The 27,291-nt window shown below is 44.9% G+C and overlaps 1 protein-coding gene and 1 pseudogene across 1 annotated transcript; one reads left to right on the top strand and one right to left on the bottom strand.

The window, feature by feature from the left end:
* SBSPON (somatomedin B and thrombospondin type 1 domain containing) lies at positions 1–25,811 on the bottom strand. Its single transcript, XM_068525440.1, has 5 exons — positions 25,551–25,811; positions 15,232–15,426; positions 7,098–7,188; positions 5,371–5,547; positions 1–568 (listed from the first exon to the last, which is right to left on the bottom strand). Exons 1-5 carry the CDS (start codon positions 25,762–25,764, stop codon positions 451–453), a joined length of 795 nt encoding a protein of 264 aa, XP_068381541.1. The 5' UTR covers positions 25,765–25,811; the 3' UTR covers positions 1–450.
* On the top strand, positions 869–2,161 carry LOC137751241 (heterogeneous nuclear ribonucleoprotein A1-like; annotated as a pseudogene).
* Positions 25,812–27,291: the final 1,480 nt, after the last annotated feature.

A 27,291-nucleotide genomic window follows, 5' to 3' on the forward strand; every position in this document is an offset into this window, starting at 1 on the left:
GTGTACATATATCTGTAGACATTTTTTAAAGAAAGAAGTTTTTAAGGGATTACAGAATAGAAAGAAAGAATGCAAGATTCAAATCGTGGGTACCCTTAAATGGCAACTTACCAATAAATGGACCACTAAAATGTAGTAAGTTTAGTGCAAACAGATGAACACTGTGTCCAATGGGCCACCTATTGAATGAGGAGACTCCAGGTGACAGATCGAGGACAGAAAACCACAGGAGACTTTAGGGTGGGTCCTTAACTTAGTAAAAATGAAAATAAAGGCACTGTGTTTCTTGAGAACTGGCCCCCAAATTTCCTTTCTCTACTTCAGAGTGTGGCAATGACATATGTTCAGGAACTTTGGCCAAAGAGTTTTTAAAGAATTATGAAGCGTTGGGCATGACTTGCTAGTATTTAGCATGTTTACAAACACACTTTGAAATACTTATATCACGATCTATATAAAAATAAAACTGTGAACAGCTGGGCAGGAACATTGTTCTACTCGCCGAACTTTTTTCCAAGTTCCTTGACATCGAGGATTGCCAATTGCTTGCCAGTGGAGGGTCTGATTTCTGAAATGATAGTTTGAAAATGTGAGTTACGCTAAAGCATACCAAAGAAAATTCTAATTTACAGAATTATAAATTGAGGTTTGTTGTTTTTTGGGTTTTTTTTAGAAAATGATCACACCTTGAGTCTTGAAGTGTATTACAAATTGAAATTTTTTAAAGAAGGATCACAAAACTGAGCTTCCCTTCTTCAGGTTCTGTCACAACAAGTTACCAATTAATCCCTATTTGAGAACACCCCCTGTGGAGATTGTAGTTTGAGGTTCCTGCATTCGTGTCTCTCACTTGCTCTGAGTATATGAAGCGCTACGTAAGGGAAGATGGATTTCTGTTTTTCGTACATTTAAACTAGAGGGGTCTGCCCTTTCTGCCTGTGGACGCGACCGGGTAAGCATCGTTGACATCTGCCCCCTCCATTGCTGTCATGTCTAAATCAGAGTCACCCAAAGAGCCCAAACAGCTGCGGAAGCTCTTCTTCGGAGGTCTGAGCTTTGAAACAAACGATGAGAGTCTGAGGAGCCATTGTGAGCAGTGGGGAACGCTCACAGATTGTGTGGTAATGAGGGATCCAAGCACCAAGCGCTCCAGAGGCTTCGGGCTTGTCACATATGCCGCTGTGGAGGAGGTGGATGCGCCCATGGATGCAGGGCCACACGAGGTGGATGGAAGAGTTGGGGAACCAAAGAGGGCCGTCTCAAGAGAAGATTCTCGAAGACCTGGTGCCCACTTCACTGTGAAAAAGATTTTTGTTGGTGGCATTAAGGAAGACACTGAAGAACATCACCTGAGAGATTATTTTGAACAGTATGGGAAAATTGAAGTGATTGAAATCACAACTGACAGAGGCAGTGGCAAAAAGAGAGGCTTTGCTTTCGTAACCTTTGATGACCATGACTCCGCAGACAAGATTGCCATTCAGAAATACCACACTGTGAATGGCCACAACTGTGAAGTAAGGAAAGCCCTACCGAAGCAAGAGATGGCTAGTGCCTCATCCAGCCAAGGAGGTCGAAGTGGTTCTGGAAACTTTGGTGGTGGTCGTGGAGGGGGTTTTGGTGGGAATGACAGCTTTGGTCGTGGAGGAGACTTCAGTGGTCGAGGTGGCTTTGGTAGCAGCCGTGGTGGTTGGGGATATGGTGGCAGTGGAAATGGCTATAATGGGTTTGGTAATGATGGAAGCAATTTTGGAGGTGGTGGAAGCTACCATGATTTTGGCAGTTACAACAGTCTTCGAAGTTTGGACCCATGAAAGGAGGAAACTTTGGAGGCAGAAGTTCTCCCCTACGGTGGTGGAGGCCAATACTTTGCCGAACCATGAAACCAAGGTGGCTGTGGTGGTTCCAGCAGCAGCAGGAGCTATGGCAGTGGCAGAAGGTTTTAATTACTGCCAGGAAACAGCTTTGCAGGAGAGGAGAGCCAGAGAAGTGACAGGGGAGCTGCAGTTTACAACAGATTTGTGAACTCAGCCAAGCACAGTGGTGGCAGGGCCTAGCTGCTACAAAGAAGGCATGTTTTAGACAATACTCATGTGTATGGGCAAAAAACCTCGAGGACTGTATTTGTGGCTAATTGTATAACAGGTTATTTTAGTTTCTGTTCTGTGGAAAGTGTAAAGCATTCCAACAAAGGGTTTAAATGTAGATTTTTTTTTTCTTTTTTGCACCCTTGCTGTTGATTGCTAAATGTAATAGTCTAATCATGACGCTTGAATAAATGTGTCTTTTTTTTAAATGTGCTCTGTAAAGTTAATCTACTCTGAAGCCATTTTGGTAAACTACCCCAACAGTGCGAAGTTAGAATTCTTTCAGGGTGATGCCAGGTTCCGTTCAAAATTTATTTACAACCTGCTTTGGTGGAGAAGCTATTGTCTTCCGAAACCTTGGTGTAGTTGAACTGACAGTGACTGTGTTGTGACCTGGAGTTCACCGTGAAAAGGGTCACCCAAGCAAAGTCATGGAGTTTTTTGGTTATTAATATGATTGTTGGCACATCCTATGCAATATATCTAAATTGAATTATGGTACCAGATAAAGTTATAGATGGGAATGAAGCTCGTGTATCATCCATTATCATGTGTAATCAATAAACGATTTAATACCCTCTTAAAATAAATAAATAAATAAATTAGAGGGGTCTAAACCAAACGATCCCTTGAAATCCTTTCCAGCTCTTTGATTCCATAATGAAAAATGGGAGCAGTGAAAAGAAAAAAGCCATATTATTGAAATTATTATTTTTAAAGTTACTGGAATTTCAGCCAGGGTTGAAGGTGCTTTACAGGTACAAATTAAATGATAATATTCATTTAAAGTTAAAATATGGATGAGGTAGTCAGGAAAATATTAAGTCTAAATATTAAGTTTCTATTTCATGTGAATTCCTTACCCACTTTACTGTTTGTATGTGTACTCAATACAGAGGCTGTTGGGCACAGGAGACTAATAAACATAAATTCAAGTTATTAAATATTAAAATATACTATGGGAATAATGATTAACGGGGAAGGTCCATATTTTTCTTTCAAATCTGTATTTTTCCCAGTTCTGTCTGACATACTTAAAACCATAACCCATGCCCATCACAAATTCTACCCTTCTTTTGGTTATGAATAGTGTTATCGGATTTAACTAGTAGATAAGTACAGGACTGGCATGGATTTTTAGGGTGGTAAAATGTTTTCAAGGGTCAATTCTTTTGGACAATCTATAGATTTCTGTAGATTTCTGTGATATGATGATTTACAAGAAATATATATTTGGTCATTCAAATGACCAAAATATATTTGTCATGTATATTTGGTCTTTGTCCACCGTTCCTGGCTGACAGCTCCCAAAGCCGTTGGAATTTCCTAAATGTTGAGAGTGATGCAAATGTCTTGTTTATGTGAATGAGGTGATTTTTGGAAGCATCTGAAGTTGAGAGTTGGTTGCCTGGAGAACTAACCAGGTGGTTAGAGGGTTGGAACTTTCAGTCCCACCTCCCATCCCCAACCTCCAGGGAGGGGAGAGGGGCCGGAGGTTGAATCAGTCAATAGCCAATGATTTAATCAATGATGCCTACATAACGAGGCCTCCATAAAAGCCAAAAGGACAGGGTTCAGAGGGCTTCTAGGTTGGTGAACACGTGGAGATGTGGGGAGAATGATACCCCTTCCCACACCCTGTGCATCTCTCCCATCTGGCTGTTCCTGAGTTATATCCTTTTACAATAAACTGGTCCTCTAGTAAGTAAATGTATCTCTGAGTTCTGTGAGCCGCTCTAGCAAATTAATCAAACCTGAGGAGGAGGTCATGGGAATCTCCGATTTACAGACAGTTGGTCAGAAGCACAGGTAACAGCCTGAGCTTGAGAATGGGATTTGAAGCGGGGTGCGGAAGGGAATGGTCTTGTAGGACTGAGCCCTTCACCTTGTGGAATCTGATGCCATCTCTGGGTAGAAAGTGCCAGAACTGAGCTAAACTGTTGGATGCCCAGCTGGTGTCCCACGAATTGCTTCGTGTTGTGCGAGGAGAACCCCCTGCCCCCCACACTGGGAGCTGGGTGCTCCGAACATCAAAAGAGTTTCTGACCCTGCAGAGCTGGGCACGCGGCTACTATCTCAGTCATGATGTTATGACTACCCCACTGAGCAGTGATTCTGAAATTTTGCTGTGGGTATGAATCACCTGGGCAGGGTTCAGCAGACTGTGACCCATGGGCCAAATCCAGCCCACCCCCTTGTGTAGTCTATGAGTTAAGAATGATGTTTATTTATGATCAGCAATTCCACTCCTGGGTATATATCCAAACAAAACGAAAACACTAATTCGAAAAGATACATGCACCCCAATGTTCATAGCAACATTATTTACAATAGCCAGGTCATGGAAGCAACCTAAGTGTTTATCAATGGTTGAAATGGATATGTGGTATATATATACTACTACTCAGACATAGAAAGAATGAAATTTTGCCATTTACAATAACGTGGGTGGACCTGGAGGGTATTATGCTTAGTGAGGTAAGTCAGACAGAGGAAGACAAATACTGTATGTTATCACTTATATGTGGAACCTAAGAAAATAAAACAAACTAGTGAATATAACAAAAAAGAAATAGACTCACAGATATAGAGAACAAACTAGTGGTTACCAGGTGGGGAGAGGGATGGGGGGGAGGGGCAACCAGGGGGAGGAGATTAAGAGGTACAAACTACTGTGTGTAAAATAAATAAGCCACAGGGATATATTGTTCAGCACAGGGAATACAGTTAATATTTTGTAATAACTATAAATGGAGTATAATCTGTAAAAATTTTGAATCACTACGTTGTATACCTGAAACTAATATAATATTATAAATCAACTATACCTCAATGAAAAAAAATAGCAATAGAAAAGAATGATTTTTATGTTTTTAAAGAGTTGAAAGAAAATCAAAAGGATATTTCATGATACATTAAAATTATATAAAATTGAAATTTTAGTGTCCATTAATACAGTATTATTAGAGCAAAGACAAGCTCATTGGTTTACATAGTGTCTACGGCTGCTACTGCGCAGGTCTTCGGTAGTCACTTGTGAGCTTGGCCTGAACCCCAATATCCAAATTCGCTCATGCATCTCTGATACAGAGCCTCTAAGTCCCAGACTATGAACTGGGTCCTGGACTCTGGAATTGCCAGATGGAATGTTCTCCTCACTGTTTTGATTCCCCAAATCATGCCTTGATCTGCTACATCCTGGTCCGCTGTTTGGGACATGGAGAGGACAGACCTCCCCAAATGAGTACCAAGAAAAATCCTCCAACCAGTTTCCCCCCCTTACCCGTCAGAGTCCAGGCCGTCTCCAGAACATCGAAGGCTCGCAGAGTTCATAGCTGGAGGCTGACAATCCACACACACCGTGTAGCCCTCTCGGAGATACTGCATCCATCGGGTCAGGGGCCGGTTTTCCGTGGCGCAGTGGGGAGTCAATGACTCTGTCTTGAACTCCATACAGTATCTAGAGCAAAAAAAAAAAAAAAGGAGCAATGTCACTTGCTGTTAATTAGAAATGGCCTAACGCTGGAGAAAGGCTTAGGAAGCCTGGAACCCCCCTAGGACATGGGACAGCCTGGAGAAGGTAGGGTGTTGTATGGTCACAGGTCACAGAATGCCTTGTCAAGTTTCTCATTCGCTGAACTATGATGTCTGACTGACAACTGAACGTTTTTGCTGTGTTTCAGTCCATGGTTGAATTAGCTGGTCAACACGAATTTGCAGAAACTTGTTTCGTATTCTGTTTAGTCTGACCACGAAATTGTGTCTAAAAGCACATTTCAGCAGGAAAATTGCCCTTGATAACTTTGCTGAGATTTTAATGAATTACAGAAATTGAACAAGACCTTGCTTGAGCCTGAGAACATGTGAGCCCCAGGACGGCTAGTCCTGGATTTCCAGGCCAGCACTTGGTGTTTTTCTGCCCCACAAACATTCCTGGGGCCTTCCCTGTTCTCCCCACCTGGCTCACCTGCATGATCTGGGCTAATGAGATGAGTTTTGACTTGAAGTCAAGCATCAAAGTTACACTGGGCATCACAGATAAAAGGGCATGGGAAGCTGAGACATGTTTTTCTGTAACAGACTAGTGTCACCTTATACTGAGCTGCGGGAAACACTCTATTATGTGACTAGACTCTAAAAGCTCTGGGGGCGCATCCAGACATGGATGAATATTTTAGAGTCTTGTACTTAAAAGCAACACAATTTTGCAGTTCTTCAGGGAAACAAAACAATGTGGCATTTTAGGTCCTAACTATGCTAAAATGGGCTATTTTTTTTTTTAATCCATACAATTATGAGCTGTAAAAAGTTAGGTGGAAAGTGTCTGGAGAATCTGCTTCAAAGAAGATCTTTAATGACGGTAAGTTTTATTTATTCGGTACCTTAAGGTATTAAGGTAGGAAATTCTATTGACGTAGCTTCAGTCAATTTCAGACAGCTTAACCCTGACATCTTTTCAATGATATTTTCTCATTAAATTCTCATAGCAACCCACGGGATAGGAATTAATATTCTCATTTTACAAGAAGGAAAAACTGAGGAGCAGTGAGAGGTAGTGAGGGGATTAGAACATGCAGTGCGTCTGGCGTCTCTATTCTGACCGCAGAAGGGGGGATTTCTAATGAGGTCAGAGGTTCCTCCCAGCCTGAGCCATTAGGTCTTGATAAAATCCTCAGAGCTCAGGTGGAGGCCACGTTCAAATTCACCAGATGGAGGCGGTGCTGGAGTCCACAGTCCCCTAAGGGCTATAAGATGAGTGGCCTTAGTGGGATTGACAAAATAGTATCATCTCATTTTTATACAGCATGTTTCTTCTTAGGGATCAGACCTCAGAAACAAATCTTTTTTAAACATAAAACAGGGAAGGGACAAGTACTTCTGAGTTCTGTGATAAAGAGTCACATTTGTCAATGAACGAATAACAGAAGAAAACCCATGTAGCAAGTTACCTTCGTGGGCTGAGTTGACCGACCAACAGGAAAAACATAAGTAAAAAAACCAGCAAGTTACCCAGCATCCTCTGTGTCTGTGGACCACTGCGGGGAGGCCGCTTGTCTTGTTCGCTCCTTGTTGAATGCAGAGGTAGTTATAAAGGCAGGGACTGGAAAAGGAGAATGACCTTGAACATGTGAAGCCTGAAGTACCCAGAGCGACATTTCCCAAACTTGGTTTCAAACCCGTCTAAAGCCTTCCATCCCTAAATCTATGGGACACCCTCAAGGAGTGAAAGGAGGTGAAGTCAGAGTGCCCAGAAACGAATTCCATAAAGCTCTGTGCAGTGCAGCTGGGTAGGTAAGGGAACAGCAGGCTTTTGATAAGCACGCTTGTCTGCAGTGATAACACCACGTGGAAAGGCAGGAGAGGGGCCAGGAAGCACAGCCCAGAGGGAATAATAAAAAGATGGGCAGGGTTGGGGGAAAAAAGTAAGGTACTAGAGAAAGGGAGAGGATTGTTTTTTAATGGAAAGAAGAGAAACAGAGAAGAAAAGGGAAAGATAGAAAGAATAAAGGCAAAGGAGAGAGAGAAGGAAGGAAGGAAGGTAAGAGAGAAAAGGGGGTAAAAGGAGAAAAAAAAAAAAAGACAACCAGAGAGAGGAAATGAGAAAGGGAAAAAACAAAAGGAGGAAAGGGTCAATGCTCCCAGGTGTTCTGATAACCACAGCCTGGAAGTTTCACCATCAACCATATAGCCCAGGGTGTGACCACCAGGTGCCGGCCAGCCTAGCACTCCCTCCACACCAAACTCAGAGAAGAAAGGTCCTAAAGCATCTCTCCTCGCCCCTCTCCCCACTCCCACCTCTGACACTCTGGGTGGGAGAAAAGAAAACAGCCAGAAATCTTTCCCTCCCACCTCTGCTCTCTTATTTTGTTTGTCTACCTCCCATTTCATCTCTAAGTCTGGGGGGACATCTGTTGCTCTGTGTAGCACCTGGAGATAACCTCTTGATTCCACCCTGCTGTCAATTCAAGAAAGACAGGGTTTTGCCTTGTTCATCACGGGAGCCCTCACACATTTACACGCTCAATAAATATGTATGCGAGGAATGAATGGGTCGATGAAGGAATGAATGAAGGAATGAATGAATGAATGAAATTGCCACCAAGGTTCACGGGTCCTACTTCCCTGAGGTCTTCTGTTCTATACTGAGCCTTGCAGCTGAGATGGCTCAACCATCCTTCTTAGCTCCCCTTTCAGAAACTGGACCATCCCAGGAAGGGGAGATACCAGCTCAGGTTGACTTCTGCGATGCCCATCATCAACAAGAGCACGATGGCGTGTGGGTACCAGCAGCAAAATAGAGGTTTCAAGCCTGCATGTTCATCTTGCTAAGCTCCTTCCTGCCACAAGATGGCAGCCTTAATTCTTCTTTAGAGTTTCTGAATGAGGAGTCATTTTTCTACTGCATGGGAATATAAGACAAGCGTAGCCACTTGATCCTAAGAGTCGCAGGCACCGCTTTTGTCCCGTGTGTCTGAGCACCTAATCTCTGCAGTCTGAACGCTACCCACATCTAGTGTAAACTATAGACTCCCAGCCGAGTGGCTCTTCCTCGCTGTGCTAACATGTTTGTTTTCCAAAGAGAACATGCCATTCTTTCTAAATGTGACTGTAGCTTTTGAACTTCCAAAATCCACGGACGGAATCAAAAAGGACAAGTGAATGCATGTACGTTAGGATCCTTCTCTGTTTCTCTTAGACCTAATTATCAGAAACACAAACAGCTAAAGGCTTTTCATTTTCTCACGTATTGTTTTCATTTCTGTTGTTCTGACACATTTATAGGCTTATTCACTAAGTGAAGAATGCGTTTACTGCTACATCCACGTAGCATTATATCATTATATATCATTATATCATTATATTATATTTTCAGGATGTGTTTCTTTAGTGCAAAACATTTGTCTGAGCTCCTAATTTGTACTGCAGGTATTATTACAAAAGTTCAAAGGCAATGCACTTAATGTGTAGCTCGGGGGGTGGGTTGGAAACTTGGTTAGGAAGTAGAGGGCAAGTGTATGACTATAGCTTCTGATGCAAAATCTGAAGAAGAAGTTCTAAGATATTAAAAATAAAAGCTAAAACAGTGATGCACCTCTAAGTTTCCAGGCATGATGCTAAGTGTTTTTCATGTGTTAGCTCATTGAATTCTCATACCCCCGCTCTGAGATAGACCCTATTATTTCCCCATTTCACAGATGAGGAAACTGTGGCCCAGAGAGGTTAAGAAACGTGTTCAAGGCTCATGTCTAAATGTGGCAGGCTGCCTCTATTGCAATGCAGATGGCAAAGTTTCACTCTTTTAAGTTTCAATATGGCAGCATATTACCGATGAATTGCTTAAATTCGGCTGTGTTTTCCCTTTCTGTGTCTGATCACTGCCCTTAATGCGAAGTGAGATTTGAGAGAGGAGAGAGGGAGATGGTAGCCCTGACCCTCGGATTTCCCTCGGGCATGGGGGAGGGGCGGGAAGTGTGGTCCAGGAGGTGGGGGAGGGCTCATGGTGGGCGCAGATTAACGCCTAGAGCAGCATGGCACCTTGTACGTGTGTAGCCTGCTCGTTTACAAAGTGCTTTCACGTCGTATGTTACCGATCTTCACCAAAGCTTTGTCAAGAGGTGTTCTGAGCAGGTTTTCTCATCAGAAGACTGAGGCTCATCGAGGTTAAGTGAAGGGAAAATAAATAGTAAATGACCAAGCCGGAGCCCCAGTACAGGCACTAGCTTCTTTAAGACTTACTATCCATGCCCAGTGTCAAGCCTCTGTGGTTATGACCCATCACAGAAGCAAGCCAGTAACCCTGGACCTTGTCTCCTTCGTGTCCTGCCTCCTCCAGCCCGGGCTTGGTTGGGTGGCACATTCTATTGAGGGGGGCGTCCTTCCCTCTGGCAAGAGTCTAAAGTAAACAAGCCAGATCTCCTGGCGAGCTCTGAACCAGCACCACTTTTCAACATCCCCCAGAAATTCAATTTTTCATTACTTAAGAGCAGTAAGTAATTTAGAAATGATTTTTGCCTCCAGCCCCGCTTTTGCCTCTGTGTGGAAGCACGTAACCGGTGCCCCAGGACAAAGGCTCTCAATAAACGCCAGCTCCCCCTCCTTTCCCCTTCCTGGCAACAATATTCAATGTAATAGATTCTTTGTTAACAGACTATTTGCCAGCTTTTCTGGCATCCCATCAACCTACCACTGTTCGCTTTTACAACAACTTCCACTTCTGAAAGCGTGGCACTGCACATACTTACTTTGAACATGAAAGTAAATTAAATTTGCTTTGAGAATTTCATAAAGCCCTCTGACACAATGGGGTGTCACCAAAGCAGGCTTAGAACCACTAGTCTGTAGATATGGTGTAGAAGACGACAGAATGAAAATTTGACAAATAACACCAGCCTGGAAGTATACGGTTCATGATAATGCACAGCAATCTCGCAAGAGGAAAACGCATATAAACAATTGTCAGTATGGGCAACAAATATATAATATGGGTTTTTGCATTTGTTTTTATGATAGAAATAGACTCATGATACGCGTTAAATGAAACAGAAAGAATGCAATGGCTACTTGATCATTAATAAGAGTGTCTCAGTGATCATGTTTCATTCACTGGCCTTGCACGGCCTTTATATTTCTACTTAGTTACCAGATTCTGTAACTGCGAGTTTAAAATATAATACTACTACTAATATATGAATATTAATGATTTACAATATCAATATTAATTTGCAATATAATAATAATAATAACTAATGATAACACTTAACAGCAAAACACTATCAAGTGGGGGAAAACCCACAGGATTTAGAGCCATGAGATCCAGGTTTAAATTCTGGTCCCTTTACAAATGCTGTCATCTCACTGAGCTCCAATGTCTTCATGTGTAAACCAAGAATGATGACACTGTCCTACCTCCATGACAGGCAGAATAATGGCCCCTCCCCAAGATGTCCATGTCCTAATCCCCAGAAGCTGTGAATATGTTATGTTACAAGGCAAAGAGGAATTCAAGTTGTTACTCAGTTCACCTTAAAATAGGGAGATTATCCTGGATTATCCAGATGGGCTGAATGTAACCACAAGGGTCCTTCAAAGAGTTAGAAGATGTTATCGTGGAAGAAAGGCACAGAAAGATGCAATGTTTCTGGCTGTGAAGATGGAGGAAGGGGGCCATGGGAAAAGGAAGCTTCTGGATGATGGAAAATGCAAAGAAACTGATTCTCTCCCAGAGCCATCAGAAAGGAATTCAGCCTCACCTACACCTTGATTTGAGCCCAGTGAGACCTGTCTGACTTCTGACTATAAAACTCTAAGATAATACGTTTGTGTTGTTTAAGTCACTAAGTTTGTGATAATTTGTTACCTCCAGCTTTCTGAGGTATTGACAAAAGGTAATACAACCACACCCAGCGTGTGTTCCTCTAGAACATGTTTTCCTGTGAGTGAATCTCTTCATTTTAGTGTCCTTCACCATTCTGGTAGGCTGAGAATTTCACAGTTTATCAAGTCCTGGTTCCATGAGGATTAAAAATATTATTTCAGTTCTTCCTGAAATAATAAAGATCAGAATGAAAATAAATGAAATAGAGACTAAAAACTGTAGAATATATCAATGAAACTAAGAGCAGGTTCTTTGAAAAGATAAACAAAATTGACAAATCTTTAGCTAGACTCACCAAGGAAAAAAAGAGGACTCAGATAAATAAAATCAGAAATGAAAAAGGAGAAGTTACAACTAATACCACAGAAATACGAAGGATCATAAGAGACTATTATGAATAATTATACACCAACAAATTGGACAACCTAGAAGAAATGAATAAATTCCTAGAAACGTGCAAGACTGAATCACGAAGAAATAGAGAATCTGAATAGACTGATTACTGGTAGGGAAATTGAAACAGTAATAAAAGAATCTCCCAAAAAACAAAAGCCCAGGACCAGACAGCTTCACTGGACAATTCTGCAAAACATTCAAAAACATTTAGTAACCTTCTCAAACTTTTCCAAAAAGTTGAAGAGGAGGAAAACCTTCCAAACAAATTTTATGAATCCTGCGTTACCCTGATACCAAAACCAGACAAGGACACTACAAAAAAAGAAAATTACAGGCCAATACCCTTGATGAACATAGATGCAAAAATCCTCAACAAAATATTAACAAACTGAATCCAACTATACATTAAAAGGATCATACACCACAATCAAGTGGGATTTATTCCAGGGATGCAAGGATGGTTACATTGATTTGCAAATCAATCAACGTGATACATTTACAAAATGAAGGATAAAAATCATATGATCATCTCAAAAGTTGCAGAAAAAGCATTTGACAAAATTCAACATACATTTATGTTGTTGATGTCAACAAAATGGGAATAGCAGGAATGTACCTCAACATAATAAAGGCCTTATATGACAAACCCACAGCTAACATACTCAGTGGTGAAAAGCTGAAAACTTTTCTTCTAAGAGAGGAGTAAGACAAGGATGGGCACTCTTGCCACTCTTATTCAACATAGTATTGGAAGTCCTACCCACAGCAATTAGGCAAGAAAAAAGAAATAAAAGGCATCCAAATTGAAAAGGAAGAAATAAAACTGCTACTATTTGCAAATGACATGATACTATATAGAGAGAACCCTAAAGCCTCCACCAAAAAACTGTTAGAACTAATAAAAGAATTTGGTTTCTCATAGGAACAAACTATGAGAAAGAGAAATTAACAGAACAATCCCATTTACACTTGCATGGAAAAGAATAAAATACCTAGGAATAAATTTAACCAGGAGGTGAAAGGCCACTACTTTGAAAACTATAAGACACTGATGAAAGAAATTGAAGAAAATACAAATAAATGGAAGATATGCATCTTCCTGTTCCCTTTCCTGTGACCTGCATCATCCTGCTCTGAAGAGATCCAGGGCTGGGAAGGGGAAGGGGTCTGGGCATCCTGGTGCCACAGTGAAGATTCAGATGTGCTGCAGGAATACGGTCTGGCAACCAATCCCTATAACTGAACGGTGCAGTTGCTTTTTCTGATAGATCTGCCATAGGCTGTGACAGCCATCCAAAAAATCAATAATGTCCCACAGCGACTTCCTCCCTCAGCCTTTCTGTAGTGTTTCTGCAGAGTGCCTGAGCTGAATGAGAGCTCGTTCTGTGACCGTTGCTGTGAGCCCTAAATTATTTCCCTGCGAGCTTAACTCAACTGCCGTATCCATGAAGGGCCTCTGCACTGGCCCTGCCACTACCCACTCCACTCCCCAAGAGATCTTTTCAAATCACAGATCTGATCACATTGGCACCTGCAGAAAACACCCCAGTGGTTTTCCACGGCTCTTAAGAGAAAGACCAGAATCCTAAACAGGGACCCCAAGGCCCTGCATCCAGGGGGGTGTCAGCCCAGACGCCTCCCTCTCTGCTCCCCACACACTGGCCTTCCTTCGGCTTCTCAAATGGGCCTTGTGCCTCCCCCGTGTTATATCAATCAGCCAAAGATGGGCCCTAGTTTGTTTATTTCCTCACAGCAGGCTGAGACCTGTTAGCCTCAAAACCTACTGGCACCAAACTCAAAATTTTATACATCCAATTTGTTTTTAAAATAGCCAAACAAGCAGATTTTTAGTCATTTAGGTCCTGCCTGTTTTGCATACCCTGTGAAATTACACCCAACATCTGCCGGCCGTTGATAAGGTAAAGCCTTATGGTTATAAGACCCCAAGCCATCATGGCACCTGCCCTCTGAAGCCCTCTCACCCAGAGACTCCAGACCATGCTGCTTGGCTAACATCACCTAGACACACAAGCTCCTGGCAGATTCCTCTCTTCCCCTTCTGGATGGGGGTCGCCACATCATAGCCTCTGGACATCCCCTCTCACGCAACCCTGTAAGGTTGTTGCGTGCTACTGACTCTCGTGGTCATGCGCTTTTCCTAATCAGTCCCCAAATCCCTCAAACGCCCTACACCTGACTGTCTGGTTCGCCACACTGGTCTCTCTGCCTAGCTAGCTCTGCATTTCTCAGCCTCATCTCCACATCCTCAGGGAAGTCGCTCCCCTCCTGGCCTCTGGGGAGCCCCTCCTCCACCAAGGCCAGGGGGAACCTGCTTACGACACACACTCACAGCTCCCTACACCTCTCCCTTGTTCAGTACCTGTGGCACCAAACTGAAGCTGTAATTTTCTGGGATTAGTTTCCTAGGATTATCTGCTTATCATCTCCCCCTCCCACTAGACTGTGATCTACCTGACAGCAGACTGCATGTCAACGTTTTTCCCCCGTTGTAACTGGCACTCAGCCCAGTGCCTGGCATCGAGTAGACTCTCAATAAATATTTGTGTGTGGAAGGAAAAGGAAAAAATGGCTTAGTGAGGGTCACGCTGACATGGAATTTTCCAGGTTCCTATGAAAAACATGTGATCTTTGCTACCCTGAGAAATCAGTGTTTTGCTCTCTCAGATTCAATCCCGATTAACACCCCTGTTTTGGCCTTTTTGTTTATTTCTGTGTGAGTTGCCTGTGGCTCCTGACTCGTGATCAAGCCGACTCCTGGTCTCCTGGGCCACTCCACAACCAGAACGATCTTCCCAAATCATAAATCTGATCACATCAGCTCCAGTCCAGTCGGCTTGAGAGGAGAGGCAGGTGTTTTAATCATTTTATCATCCTTTCGGAATTTCTATTTTTTCTACTATTTTCACACATATGCAAGCATTCGTGATTCAACAGGAATGACCTTGAAAGGTGAAACAGGGTTATCCTTACTGGACACATCCTAGCCTGAGCGAAATATTCTCATCCTACCTAAAGTCCTTTGTGGTCAGCTTGACTGAGTTTGCTCAGAAACCAGAGCGCACGTCCGTTACACAGGGCGCACGCACAGCGGCGAGGGGCCACCGCCGGGTTATAACTGGGAGGGGGTGGGAGGAGGTGTGAGGAGACCTTTACACAGCTGGCGTATAATTCCTTGATCAAGTATTTCCTGAGCTTCCTATCTCCTCTGGGCAGACTGGCCCATCCCATTCCCTGCAGCTCATGGAACTTTCCCGGCCTGGCACGTGGCCTTCTACGGGACGGACGGGACGGGACGAAGGGATGGAAAGTCACCAAAGACCCCAGGGGCAGCGATCGGGGAAAGCGCAGTACCGAAGGCGTGCCCGCAGTCCTGGCCCTGGTGCGTCGCGTACTCCAGGCAGCCGGCTCTCTCCTCCAGGGCCGGGCAGGGCTCGCCGCCGTTCCGGGGCTCCTGCCGCACCGCGCGCCTCCGCACGCGGGCCGTGGGCCTGCACTGGTCCGCACAACCGCTCCAGGGGCTCCACTCCCCCACGATGCACGGGCGAGCTGAAAAACAGCACGACGGGACGCACACCTGAGCAAACCCAGCGCCTGCCAGGCCGGTCCCGCCAACGCACACAGTCAAGTTCAGCCCGCGTACACTGCGCCTGGACCCGGCCCTGGATCAGGAGGAACACCCCAAGTTGACACTGATGCCACCCGCCCTGATGGTGAACTGATAAATGGGTATCTCTCAGAGGCAGGCGGATGTTCCAGGATCATGAAGATGGGTCTGAGCCAGGACACACCCGAGTAAAAGAGACTGATGCCTTCAGGGTACTTCCTCTTACTCCCTGGGCTTAGATCAGGTCTTTGCTCTTGTTTTCCTTTGATTGTAACTTTATCCTCCTCTGGCCAGAACATTTTTATGGTAACAGTAATACACATTCATTGTAGAAAACATAAAGGAAAAAAAAAAAATTATAAAAAAGAAAAGGTGTTTCTCCCACCAATCAATCATCCCATCACTTACCCAGGTCAGTTCTTATCAGGAAATGTGCCTCCATAAAACATGACTTAGGCCGCACCAAGGACCCCTATCCAGTAGGTTTCTCCTGGGGGCTCTAGTCTCATCCTCCATGGCTCAGAGACTCCTACACTGTAAGAGGCGAAGTTCAGAGACCAGCAACCAGGGCCCACAGAGGGTAAGAATACCCATGGTCAGGCATGAAGAGGCAGAGTCAGGGTGAGAATTTGGCTTTCAATGCTCTGTCCAAGACTGTAAAATCAGTGTGGTTGCACATTTAACTTTTTCATTTAAAATCCCAATGAGTCTTTTAAAAGGACTGTAATGAGCTTTTAAATTGAATTACTTGAGGACTTGAAATTGGATATAAGAAACGGACAAGGAGACAGAAGATGTACCCTGAACCGGATGCCAAAACTCTTTCTTTCCCACAAAATGTGACCCACTTTTCCCAATCACCCTCATACTTTCCAGTTTCCAGAGTCTTCACCACGAAAACACCTGAACTTCTTTGAAATCTGATTGGACTTCCAACAGTTTGTACCTGAAAAAGCTCATTTTGCCTCTCAGCAAACTGTAGTTTAGGGTTCATGGCGTTTGGAAGCTGTATCATTTGGTAGCACATAACTACACCTGACATGAAAAGGGTCACATACAACATAAAGCTCGGTCAGTAATCCAAAAATTTCAAACTGCTTTAAAACATGCTTTTATTAATCATCTAAAAACTCATAGGCATCACATGTCAGCTACCTAACAAAGCAAGAATGAGCCACATGAGAGTTGGTTCCCAGTATCTGCCATGCACACATCCTTTGGAAAATCAATAACAGGTCACTTCCTGCTCTTCATCTCTTTTTGACCTTCCCATTTTATTTTCACAGTCCCCCGATTTAATTGGCCCATAGAACCAGAAGGCATTTAAAGAGGCTGCCAGATTAGGAGCTGGTTGAGAAGGACACCTTCTGTCCTTAATTCCTTTAATAACTCTTTCTCCCCCAAATCTCTTCATCCCTGAGTCTAGCTAGTCCTGCCCCGATATGTTGGACTTGAACTACACTTAATAATACACTTAATTCAAAGATTAAACATTTAGACATCACTATAAAATACAACTTTGTGGGATTTCCCTGGTGGCCCAATGGTTAGGACTCCACGCTTCCACAGCAGGGAGCACGGGTTTGATACCTGGTTGGGGAACTAAGATTCTACATGCCGTGTGGCACAGCCAAAAAAAAAAAAAAAAAAAAAAAAATAGTTATAGCCTAAGTAGGGAGCACTTTATTTTTTTATTTAAATATTTATTTATTTATTTATGGCTGCATCAGGTATTAGTTGCAGCGTGTGGGCTTAGTGGCATCCCCTGCATCGTAGGGCTGATTCTTAACCCCTGGACTACCAGGGAAGTCCTGGGAGCACTTTAAAAAAAATACAACTTTGCCATGGCTTTAACTCAGAACTTAGTAATATGGCCTTGGGTTACACCTTATCCATATGGTAAAAGTTGACATGGGGGGATGAATTTAGTCTCTCAGTATTTCTTCAATATTTGTGTCTCATGTCTCATAAATGTTTATTTTATTTGGTTTGACCAATAGGCAAAGTCCTCAAATCGCAGAATCATTGAATCAACTGTTGTTCCTATGGGTTAAGGTTTGTCCTTGGCAAAATACTATGCCCTGTCTTTCCAATTCATGACTTTAACAGCCTCATAAAGAGAATCGGAAAGTTCTGGGGCCCTGAACAATAACATCTCGGGGACTTTATTGTCAGAGAAAGTGAAAAAAGTTCACATAGAGTTTCACCAGTGGAAAGGGGTTCCACAAAATATTTTGAGTTGGAAGATGAGTCTGAAGTATTTATTCTTATTCTGCACAAAAAATTCTATTATTAATTAACTTGTGAACTTTTGATTATTTGGATTGCGATTTGTCACAGGTGATGTTTGGTCACGGAGCTTGGGAGAAGTACAGAAACTTCTGACAGATTTATTACCACAAGTCATATATCTCAACTGCATGACACAGATTTCCTTTTGAACTCTTTCGTTAGTGTTCTTGTTCCCTTCCCACTAAAGCTTACCTAACTCACATCTATACTTAGCATATGAAAATATTCTTTCTTCAAATCTGACTTTCTCATCCTTCTTATTTCCCTGGCTGTCACTGGGGGCTGGCAGACTGTTACCTAGTGAGTAGAATGATCTCCTGACTCCAAGTTTGCCCCAGCTTCCCTGTGTCTTAATACTTGGGATTTGATGACATCATCCCGCCCCTTTTAGGGGAAAGAAGCCCAGATTTAATGGGTGCCTGGAAGAGCGGCAAGCTCTTTTTTTCTCCTTTGTTTCAACTCAACATAGCATTCAGGTTGAGTTTCCCCAGAAGCCGACCCTGAGACATGGATCTGAATGCAAGCAATTTATTTGGGGAGGTGATCCCAGGAAAGATAATAAGGGAATGGGGAACAGAGACAGAGAAGAAGACATAGAAGAGAACAGAGGTAGGAAGTAGACTCCTAAGCTTCTACTTTGGGTCCAGTGGGCACCTCTGGCTCTGGGCTCACAGGGCAGTGAGACAGTGGATAGATCCGGAGCGCAAGGAATCATTAAGCCCTTCATGATGTACCAGCTAGTACCCCTTCCTCTGGAGCTTTCTGTTTATCAGACGTCCCCACTACGGCCACAAGGAGAACAGCCAAGAGCAGAAAACTAAGTTATACAGTTCAATAACGAATCCGCACACAAGAGTAGGGTACATTTTTCCATGTCCTAACAAGGATATCCAGTCATATCGAAGTACAATTACCTTAAAAGATGTACCACTAATCTTTTTTTTTTTTTTTTAATGACTTTTTAACCTCCTTCCATGGCTTAAAATCCAACCTCCCTGCATGGCCCACAAAGTCCTGGGTGACCTGCCTGTGCCTGCCCGTTGCTCCCATCTGGAGGCACCCCAGTGCCCCCTCTGCCCCAGGCTCCACCCACTCTGGCCTCTTCACCCCTCTGCCACACCCACCCAGGCTCTTTCACACTCTGGGACCTTTGTCTGTGTTTTCCCTCTGCTGGAATGTTCCTCCCACACTGGGCATGGCTGGGTTCGGCTCATCCTTGAGGTCCAGCTGAATTATTTTATTTTCAGGGAGTCCTTTCCTGGCCAGCTTATCTAACTAGACACACACAAACACACACACACACCCCACAAAATTATTTCCTCTCAGAGCTCTGTGCTCCTTGCCTTCTAACATCTCCATAATTCAAATTACATATTTCCTTATTTTGTTTATTGCCGAGTTTTTTATTTCGTGCCTAGCACTTGGCACTCGGCAGGTGCTCAGTAAATATTTGTCGAATCAGTGAGTGAATGAATGAATGAAATGGCATTGGGTGCGTTCCTCCTCCTTTCTAAATGAAATTCTACATCCAAACAGACTCTGGAAGTAAGGAGCCAAAGCACTGACAGAGGCTCTAGGGTGGGAAGGAAAGCTGGTAGAAGGACAGGGGCAAAGTCAGAAACTCCCAGAGCCAAACACAGAAGACATTCCTAAACTGGGCGAGAGCTGTCTGGGCTCTCCCGGCGATGGCGGCCCCAAAGGGTGTCCACTGGAAGGAACATTGCTTTCCATGCCTTAAGGTCAGGTAGAGCCCAGCTTCTCCTGGCAGCCACAGTCTGTCAAGGCCTTCTTAATCCATTTATATCTCCTGCCAGTACCACATCTTGAAAGTGACAAGCTCTTTTAATATTAACATCTGTGGCGTGAAGTGGTATTTCCTTTTATTTGAGTCCAGTTTCCCTCGCTTGAGAATTTCAGAATATGGTGGAAAAAAATCTGTGTTTATCTTATCTGTTCCACTGGTGGACTTACTGTTTCACTAGACCCCCTTTTATCTTATCTGTTCCACTGGCGGATTTACTGTTTCAGTAGGCCCCCTTCCCTGCAGCCTCTGGACACATCTTTCTATAGACGTTTCCCCTCTCAGAATTACCACTGGACTTTCCCCATTCCCATTCACAGCCCGGTGAGTGGCGGCAACCAGGACTAAACACACTATTCTCAGTATGTAGGTACCAAAGGGTAATTTAAAAAAAACTTTTGTTTTCTAATGCCTTTCTTGATGATGTCAAATACACACACACACACACACACACACACACACACACACGGCAGCAAACTGAGCTGAAAGCCAGGCTCCTTCATTTCCTAAGTAGAGTCTGGATTATTTCTTCTTAATGTAAGGCCTTGCTTATCTTCATGTAGCCTCACCTTGGTTAATCACAGACACTCAAGCCTTCCTCTTTGTAATCTGGCCCTGCCTGCCTGGCTCCTTGCCACCTAAAAGTTGAAGGCCACCCACGATCAAGCGCTTTCGCCCTCACATAGTTAAGTTCTAATCAGGTCTAGTCCTTATCATTCCTAAGGAAATATTCTTTTCACACTTTATCCGCAGCAGTACCATTGATGCGTAACTTCTGTTTCTCGACAATCTACGGAGGAAAAATAAAACCGTCCCTTTACACACACACACACACACACACACACACACACACACATATCTCAGGGTGACACAATTTGAACTGTATGTCATCTGCCTTTTTCCCTCTCCTTATGTATGTGTACCCCTTTCCCAGGAACCCTGTCACAACTTCTCCGAAAGACGAATGAGAGCATAAATATTGCCCAAGTGCCTATGGACCCCCTCAAAAAGCACCAATAAAATGATCAAGTATTTGTTTCCTCTTGCAGAAACTATGTTATCTGGCCCCTGGTAGGTTTTTTTTTCTTTTTTTTCTTTTGAGACATTAACTGGAAAAGTTTATGAAATGGCAACAAGACAGTGACATGAACTGTCACCTTAGAAAAACATAATTTTAGACCTTATGCAAGCCTGGGGGAAAAAAGGGAATCAGAATCAAAAAGATAATGATGCTTTTTCTGGGTAGTAAGTTTCCAGGTAAATTCTTTTCTTCTTCTGTGTATTTCTACACTTTCTGCAACAAACATATATTTTGTGATCAGGAAGGAAATTTTTTTTTTTTGGCCGTGCCAGGTGGCTTGCGGGATCTTAGTTCTCCAACCAGGGATTGAACCCACGCCCTCCGCGGTGAAAGCGCAGAGTCCTAACCACTGGACCACCAGGGAATTCCCAGAAAATGTTATTTTTAAAAAGGACATGTGGCTATGCCTCAGATGGCACTGCCCTCTGAAGTCACAGGTAACATCCTCCAGGTGGAAACCAGTGGTCATATTATTTTGGACAAATGTTTGTAAACAACACTGCGATAGCTCTTAGGGGATTGCAAAGAGGAGTGGGACACATTTTTTCACCCTTGAGGGGCATACAGTTGATGGAGAAAGAAGACTCACTCACTTTACCAGTACTTACATGGAGCTTACCCTGCAAAGTCCACAGCTTCTCATAAAGGCTAGTTTCTCCGAGGCAGTGAAAACGTAATGTTTAAACGTGTGGGCTCTGGACCCAGAGCTGCTGGGTTCAAATCTCACTTTATCACTTAATAGCTGTGTGACTTTGGACACACTATTTGACCTTTCTGTGCTCTGGTTGCCTCGTCCATAAAGTGAGACCAAAATGAAGAATACTTGGGTGGGTTGTGAGACCTAAGGAAATTGAGAGCTGGGAGGTACCTGGAGAGGAGGGAAGGTGCAGAGTAAATGCTGGGTAAGTGCGGACGACCTTACCCTCCTGGACTGCACACCCAGGGCTGCAATCAAATCGTGTCCAATTCCTGGCACCAGGCTCTGCTCATTATTTCTGCAGAGACAAAGGCAGGGGAAGCCACACACCGTCTCTCGGGCCACTATGGCTCCAGTAAAGCCTTGGCTTTCTAAGTCATCGTAGACTGTGCCATCCTTTTTTGGGGGGTGAGTTTGGGAGTGCATATTTTCCAGCATGGCACCCCTTCTCCCTCCAGATAAGATGTCAGCAGATTTTGGCCAGTTGGTTTCTTGGATTCCCCATAAATCTAGGAGAAGACACTGGGCCATAGAGGCGACTCTATTTTTGTTCTGCTCCACTTGGGTTAATGATTACTCTGTCCTTAAGTTGCTCATCCAAGATCCAATGCAACCTACTGCTTCTACGGTCTTAGAATGCAGACTCCATGAACCCAGCTGATGAGTTAGAGACTGCGTGTTATGAGGCTGATAAGCAAGCCTTCCAGGAAGTTCTTTCAGGGCAGGATAACTCAGATCTGTCCCCTCCTCGGTCTCTCCCCATCCCTGATCAGGCTCAGCCAGTGGAGAATTCTCTATCCTTTATCCTCTGTGGGGTGGGGGGTGTTTATGAAGATACGTTATTGGTGTTGAAACCCATACCATCAACATAATTAGATTTTTCTGAGATGATTAATTTCAGAACTGACTTTTTTGGGCACTTTAGTAATTCTTCAGATTCAACTTATTTTTAGTTTTTACTGAGTAAAAAAATAACTTTCAGACTTCCCTGGCGGCGCGGTTGTTAAGAATCCACCTGCCAATGCAGGGGACACAGGTTCAAGCCCTGGTCCGGGAAGATTCCACGTGCCACAGAGCAACTAAGCCCGTGCATCACAACTACTGAGCCTGCGCTCTAGAGCCCATGAGCCACAACTACTGAGCTCTCATGCCACAACTACTGAAGCCCGCGTGCCTAAAGCCCGTGCTCCACAACAAGAGAAGCTGCCGGTGATGAGAAGCCCGCGCACCACAACGAAGACCCAACACAGCCAAAAATAAATAAATTAAAAACAACAACAACAACAACAACTTTCTATTTAGGAAAAAAAAAAAAGTTCCAGTACGGTCATCTCTTAGCCACACCAAAAAATAATGTGTTTCTCAAGATGAAAAAATCAGAAGGGCTAGAAGTAAGTTCCACTGACACAGTTACATTTTTCATTCACGTTTAATGTCATTTCGGTCAAAACTGCTTCGGGCAGCATCAATAGTTAACCTAACATTAGGTGAGAAGGAAGTGGATTCTAAGAGGCCGAATGGCCCTATGTACATAGAGTAACTGGAGGCTCTGCGCCGCTGCACCTTATCGGGTATGATCAATTACAGCTGTGAGTTGCCACAAACAGATGGGGTGGACGGCAACTTGAAAGCAGGCGGCGTGGGTTCAGATCTCACTCTGCTGCCCACCTGTGGTAACGCTGTGACAGGAGAGCCCTCTGAAAGCCCCAGCTCCTGCGGCTGGAAAACGCTAATAATGCGGGCCCACCTCCCCTGTCTCCAGATCCCCAAGTCAGCACAGTTGTGACACTGGTCCAGGGCTAAGGAGACCGAGCATGTCGGCTCCGTCCTGCCCTGCACTCTCGCCCTCAGCTCTGAGGCCAGAGCAGGCTTGGGCTCGCCAAGTGGGCCACCTTCCAATTGTCTCTATTTTCTTACTGCCTTCCCGCAAAACTCCAGGCACAGAGAATCTACCAACGAGGAGCCTTTTCCATCCCGAGTCTGTCTCTGCCTAGGCCTGCGAGAGCCTCTGTTAACTCCCTGGGGAAGGGCGTTTCAGGCTCCTGAAAATGCTCCTTTAAAAATCCTAGCAGGCACCATTTCCTTTTCTGGCTTGGGCTTCTTTGTCCGCAGCTCACAGCCTCCTCCTAGCCACAAAGGTCCTGGGATATCTTTCTGAGTTCCCCCGGAGATGGTAAGGTCTTCTCTCTTCTGCCATTACTTCCCCAATAAATCCTCAGTCCGAAATGATAGGCTCTTTGTTTTAATATCTCTGGACTGAAAATGAGGGTTTTATTTTTGACCAAATAGAGACTTGGAGGATTCTGCAACTCCTCATAGCGCTGTTAGGGCACACGAAAAAGCCGGTTTTCCTCCTGACACTCGCCTATCTAGCTGTGTTCACTGTCTGTCTTGTTCCCCAGGTGAGCCTCAGGGCCTAGCCTAGCGCTGTCACAAAACGCTGACGCCCACAGGGAACACTGAACAGCCATGAGATGCTTTCTTCTTAGAACTCCCCTTCCCCTTCTAGAGGCTTCTCCCTCATTCTCTGGGACCAGGCTTGCCCATTACTTCCTCTGGGAAGTCTTCCTTGAATTCCTCTGGTCTTCTGAGCTTTTCCTCTCTGGCTTCCCGGATCCATTATTTTGGCAATGAGCATATTGCAAATGGTTTTGTGTGTGTTTCCCTACTCGACTCTGAACTTCCAGGGGGCAGAGATTGTGTCTTCATTGTTTTTGTATTGCTGTGCTTACCACAGACCGGGGTCCATTATCTGAACTGCAGGAAATTCTGTATTTACCTTTAAAATGTAGGCAGATCCCTTGAGAGAAAAGGTTAGTGAGAGAGGCTGCCATGGTGGAAAGGTTTGAGTGACCCAGGTAACTGAGGCAAACAGGAGTTTAGGGAGGATTCTGCGGGGAGGGAACAGGGGACGCCTGGCCCAAGGGTACTACATTCCCTAAGTAACTGACTCTTCACCTTACTTTAGTAGTAAAGCACCCTGGCCTTGGAGCAGAAGAGGGAAAGAAGCTTATCAAAAAGATCAGTATTCTCAGGTAAATCATTAGCTTTCAATCAAGATTTAAAAAATCTTAATGTTTTTCAACTGTGTTCTTTCAGCAGCAGGCCTGGGTGACCGTCCTGCGGTGGGCTGGTGGCCTCTCCCGGCAGAAAAGAGGCAGACGGGGTGCTAGTCTCCCCCAGGCCTCCGGTTTCCCGGGGAATGACACAGCCCTGCAGGTTACCAGGAAGTTGCTGAGGACCCCACAACGCTGGGCTCCTTGAGGTCAAACCCTAATGTATGTGTGGCTTTTGGGGTGATGTGATTATCAGGGAGCAGGGCTGCTTTTATTTCCAGAGCTGGCTTTTCTCAGGTACGCCTTGTTTTTCAGGACTATACTCACCATGTCTTCCTTTACCTTTTAATTTAATTAAATCAGCATTTGTTGAGCCTATACCAGGGGCTGTGATATTGTGGGAGATTTAAAGATGAAAAAGATTGACCCTAAAGGAAAACCGGCAAGATTAAAACATACTAGGAACTTTGGGATAAAAATCTTTATCATGCTATATGGATAAAATTGAATTCAACCAATATATGGAACACCTCCTAGGAGGAAGGGGCTGTGCTACACGCTGGAGTGCAGGTGAGGACAACTGTGGTCCTCCAGGAACTTGTTCTCCAGAAGAAAGTACCCTCCCAGGACAAGGCCTTGGCGCCAAGTGGGATAATTACACGTTCCCCCCCTCATCACCCCTCTCCAGGGTTAACAGAATGCACGCGGCGGAACCCGGCACAGGGGTGTGCCTCTGGAACCTGTCAGCGCCATCTCTCCAGGTGGGAAGTGACCCTACCAAGCCGCAGCTCCCAAGCGGAGGGGTTCATTCGGCCGAGGTGGCCAGCACCCTTCCAGACAGCAGGGCTCCAGCCCCTTCCACCCAGGCTCTGGTGGGAAGGGGGACATTGGAGCCGTAGGTCTAGATGGAGAGGACTGGGAGATCCCTAGATGGAGGGGGCTGGGGACCCTAGGATGGAGAGTCTGAGGTGCACCTAGAGAAGGGGGTGCTGGAGGACCCTGGATGGAGGCGTCCGGGGTGGGCCGGGATAGACGGCACCGGGACACCTTGCTGCCGGGCTGCGGTCCCTGGTGCGGGACCCTGTGCCCCTCCGCTGCGGGCGAACGGCCGGTTGCCCACCCTCGGGCCCGCCACCCACCTGGGCACGCCCTGGAGTAGTCGAAGCAGCAGTCCCCGGTGAGGCGGCAGGCTTGGTCGCAGAAGCACGTCCCGTAGACCCTGTCCTGCCTCCAGCCGTGGGCGAAGCAGGCGGGGTCCCGGCCGGGGCAGCAGCGCCCCGCGTCTGCGCAACCGGCCAGGGCCCCGGGCCACAGCCGCGCCAGCGCGCACAGCGCCATCCACAGGGTCCTCATGGCACGCGCTCCGCGCAACTTCGGGGCGAGTGCTGGGCTTCTCGGAGAGCGCCGGCCCCGGAGCAGCCCGGCCTGGCCCTGCCCCGCGCCGGCCCCCGCCCTTCCCGCCGCCCCTCCCCAGCCCTGGCGGCGCGCCCGTCCGGAGCCGGGCTGGGAGGGCGCCTGAGCCCAGGGCGCCCGCGATCGACGCTCCGGGCCCCGGCCCCCTCCCCGCCGCGACCCCGCCCGGAGGCAGCGGAAGAGCAGGTGCTCTGGGATCCCGGCGGCCCAGCGAGGTGCCGGGCCGCCAGCAGCCCCGTCAGGGCGGCCACCACATCTCCTGGTTCCCAACTCTGCTTCCTGACGTCTGCGGACACGTTAGCCAGCGGGGCACTTTGACTCCAAGGCCAAGATCCGAATAGCGCTTGATGTGCCCGTGCGGGGCTCAGCCGCACCGTGCGCGCGGGTCACCCAGGCTTCGCCCAGGAAGCCCACGCTGCGCTTTTCCCGGGATGCCAGTCCCCCGCCCCCGGGCCACGCAATCGAGAGCTAAGACTGAAGAAGCATCCTTTATTCCTGCAGCATTTTATAATGGGATTTTCCTGCCCCAGAAAAATGCCACTTTGCTTCACAGAAGAGGCAATTAATGATACATAGAATATAAACGGTGCTCTGCTTTCTGTTAATGCAGATTTCCCCAAAGAAATGCTGCTTGATGATATTTTAGAAATAATTTCCGCTTTAATCGAGTGCCAGCCTAACTTTCCATAGACATTCTCTTCCACCTTCCTCTCCAAATATATTGTATTTTCTTTACTTTTTTTGTTAACCGAAAATCCTGGCAGTTCCATTTTATTTTATGTTCTTACATCATTTAAACTATTAATGGTTTTTGTAAGAAACCAGGAATATAAAGTTGTCTGTATCTGTGAGTCTGAGAAATCTAATTAATTTCAGAGCTAATTTTTTTCCTCTCTCATGTAAAGACTTCTCAAAGAGGAATTCCCTTTACTCTTTAGAGACTAGGAAAGTAACAAAAGAAAAAAAAAAAACTTTGCTATGAAAGTAGTAAAACAATACAATAATCACACATTAAAAATAAGCAAAAAAGTTGTGAAATGAAAAAGATTGAATACATTATAAGAATTGTATCTTATGAACTGTAATCACAAGTGAAGTTTGACAAGTGCACAAAGCAATTCTTTGTTTTCACTGTCCAAGGAAAGCATACTCTAAAATCAAAAAGAAATCCTTTCTTTGTGATTATTTATACTAATAAATCCCAGGCTTGGAAATACTTTTGTTTTCCTCTTTAGGTACATCTCTCTTTTTGCAATTTAATTTAAAGATATTCACTTTTTTATATTTTTAGTTCTTGGTAGTTGGTACTAAATAGCTTTGTCAGAAAATTATACCCTCTGCCTTTACCTGTGTGGTAGGTTTTATTAGCAGCTTTGTACTAACTCATTCATGTAATTTATGCCCCACTCCTTCCCTAAGGCTGTCTGCTTTATGGAATGCCTTTAGCTAGAGACTTGTTCTGTAATG

This window comes from Eschrichtius robustus, chromosome 17, assembly GCF_028021215.1.
Source record: "Eschrichtius robustus isolate mEscRob2 chromosome 17, mEscRob2.pri, whole genome shotgun sequence".
Lineage (NCBI taxonomy): Eukaryota > Metazoa > Chordata > Mammalia > Artiodactyla > Eschrichtiidae > Eschrichtius > Eschrichtius robustus.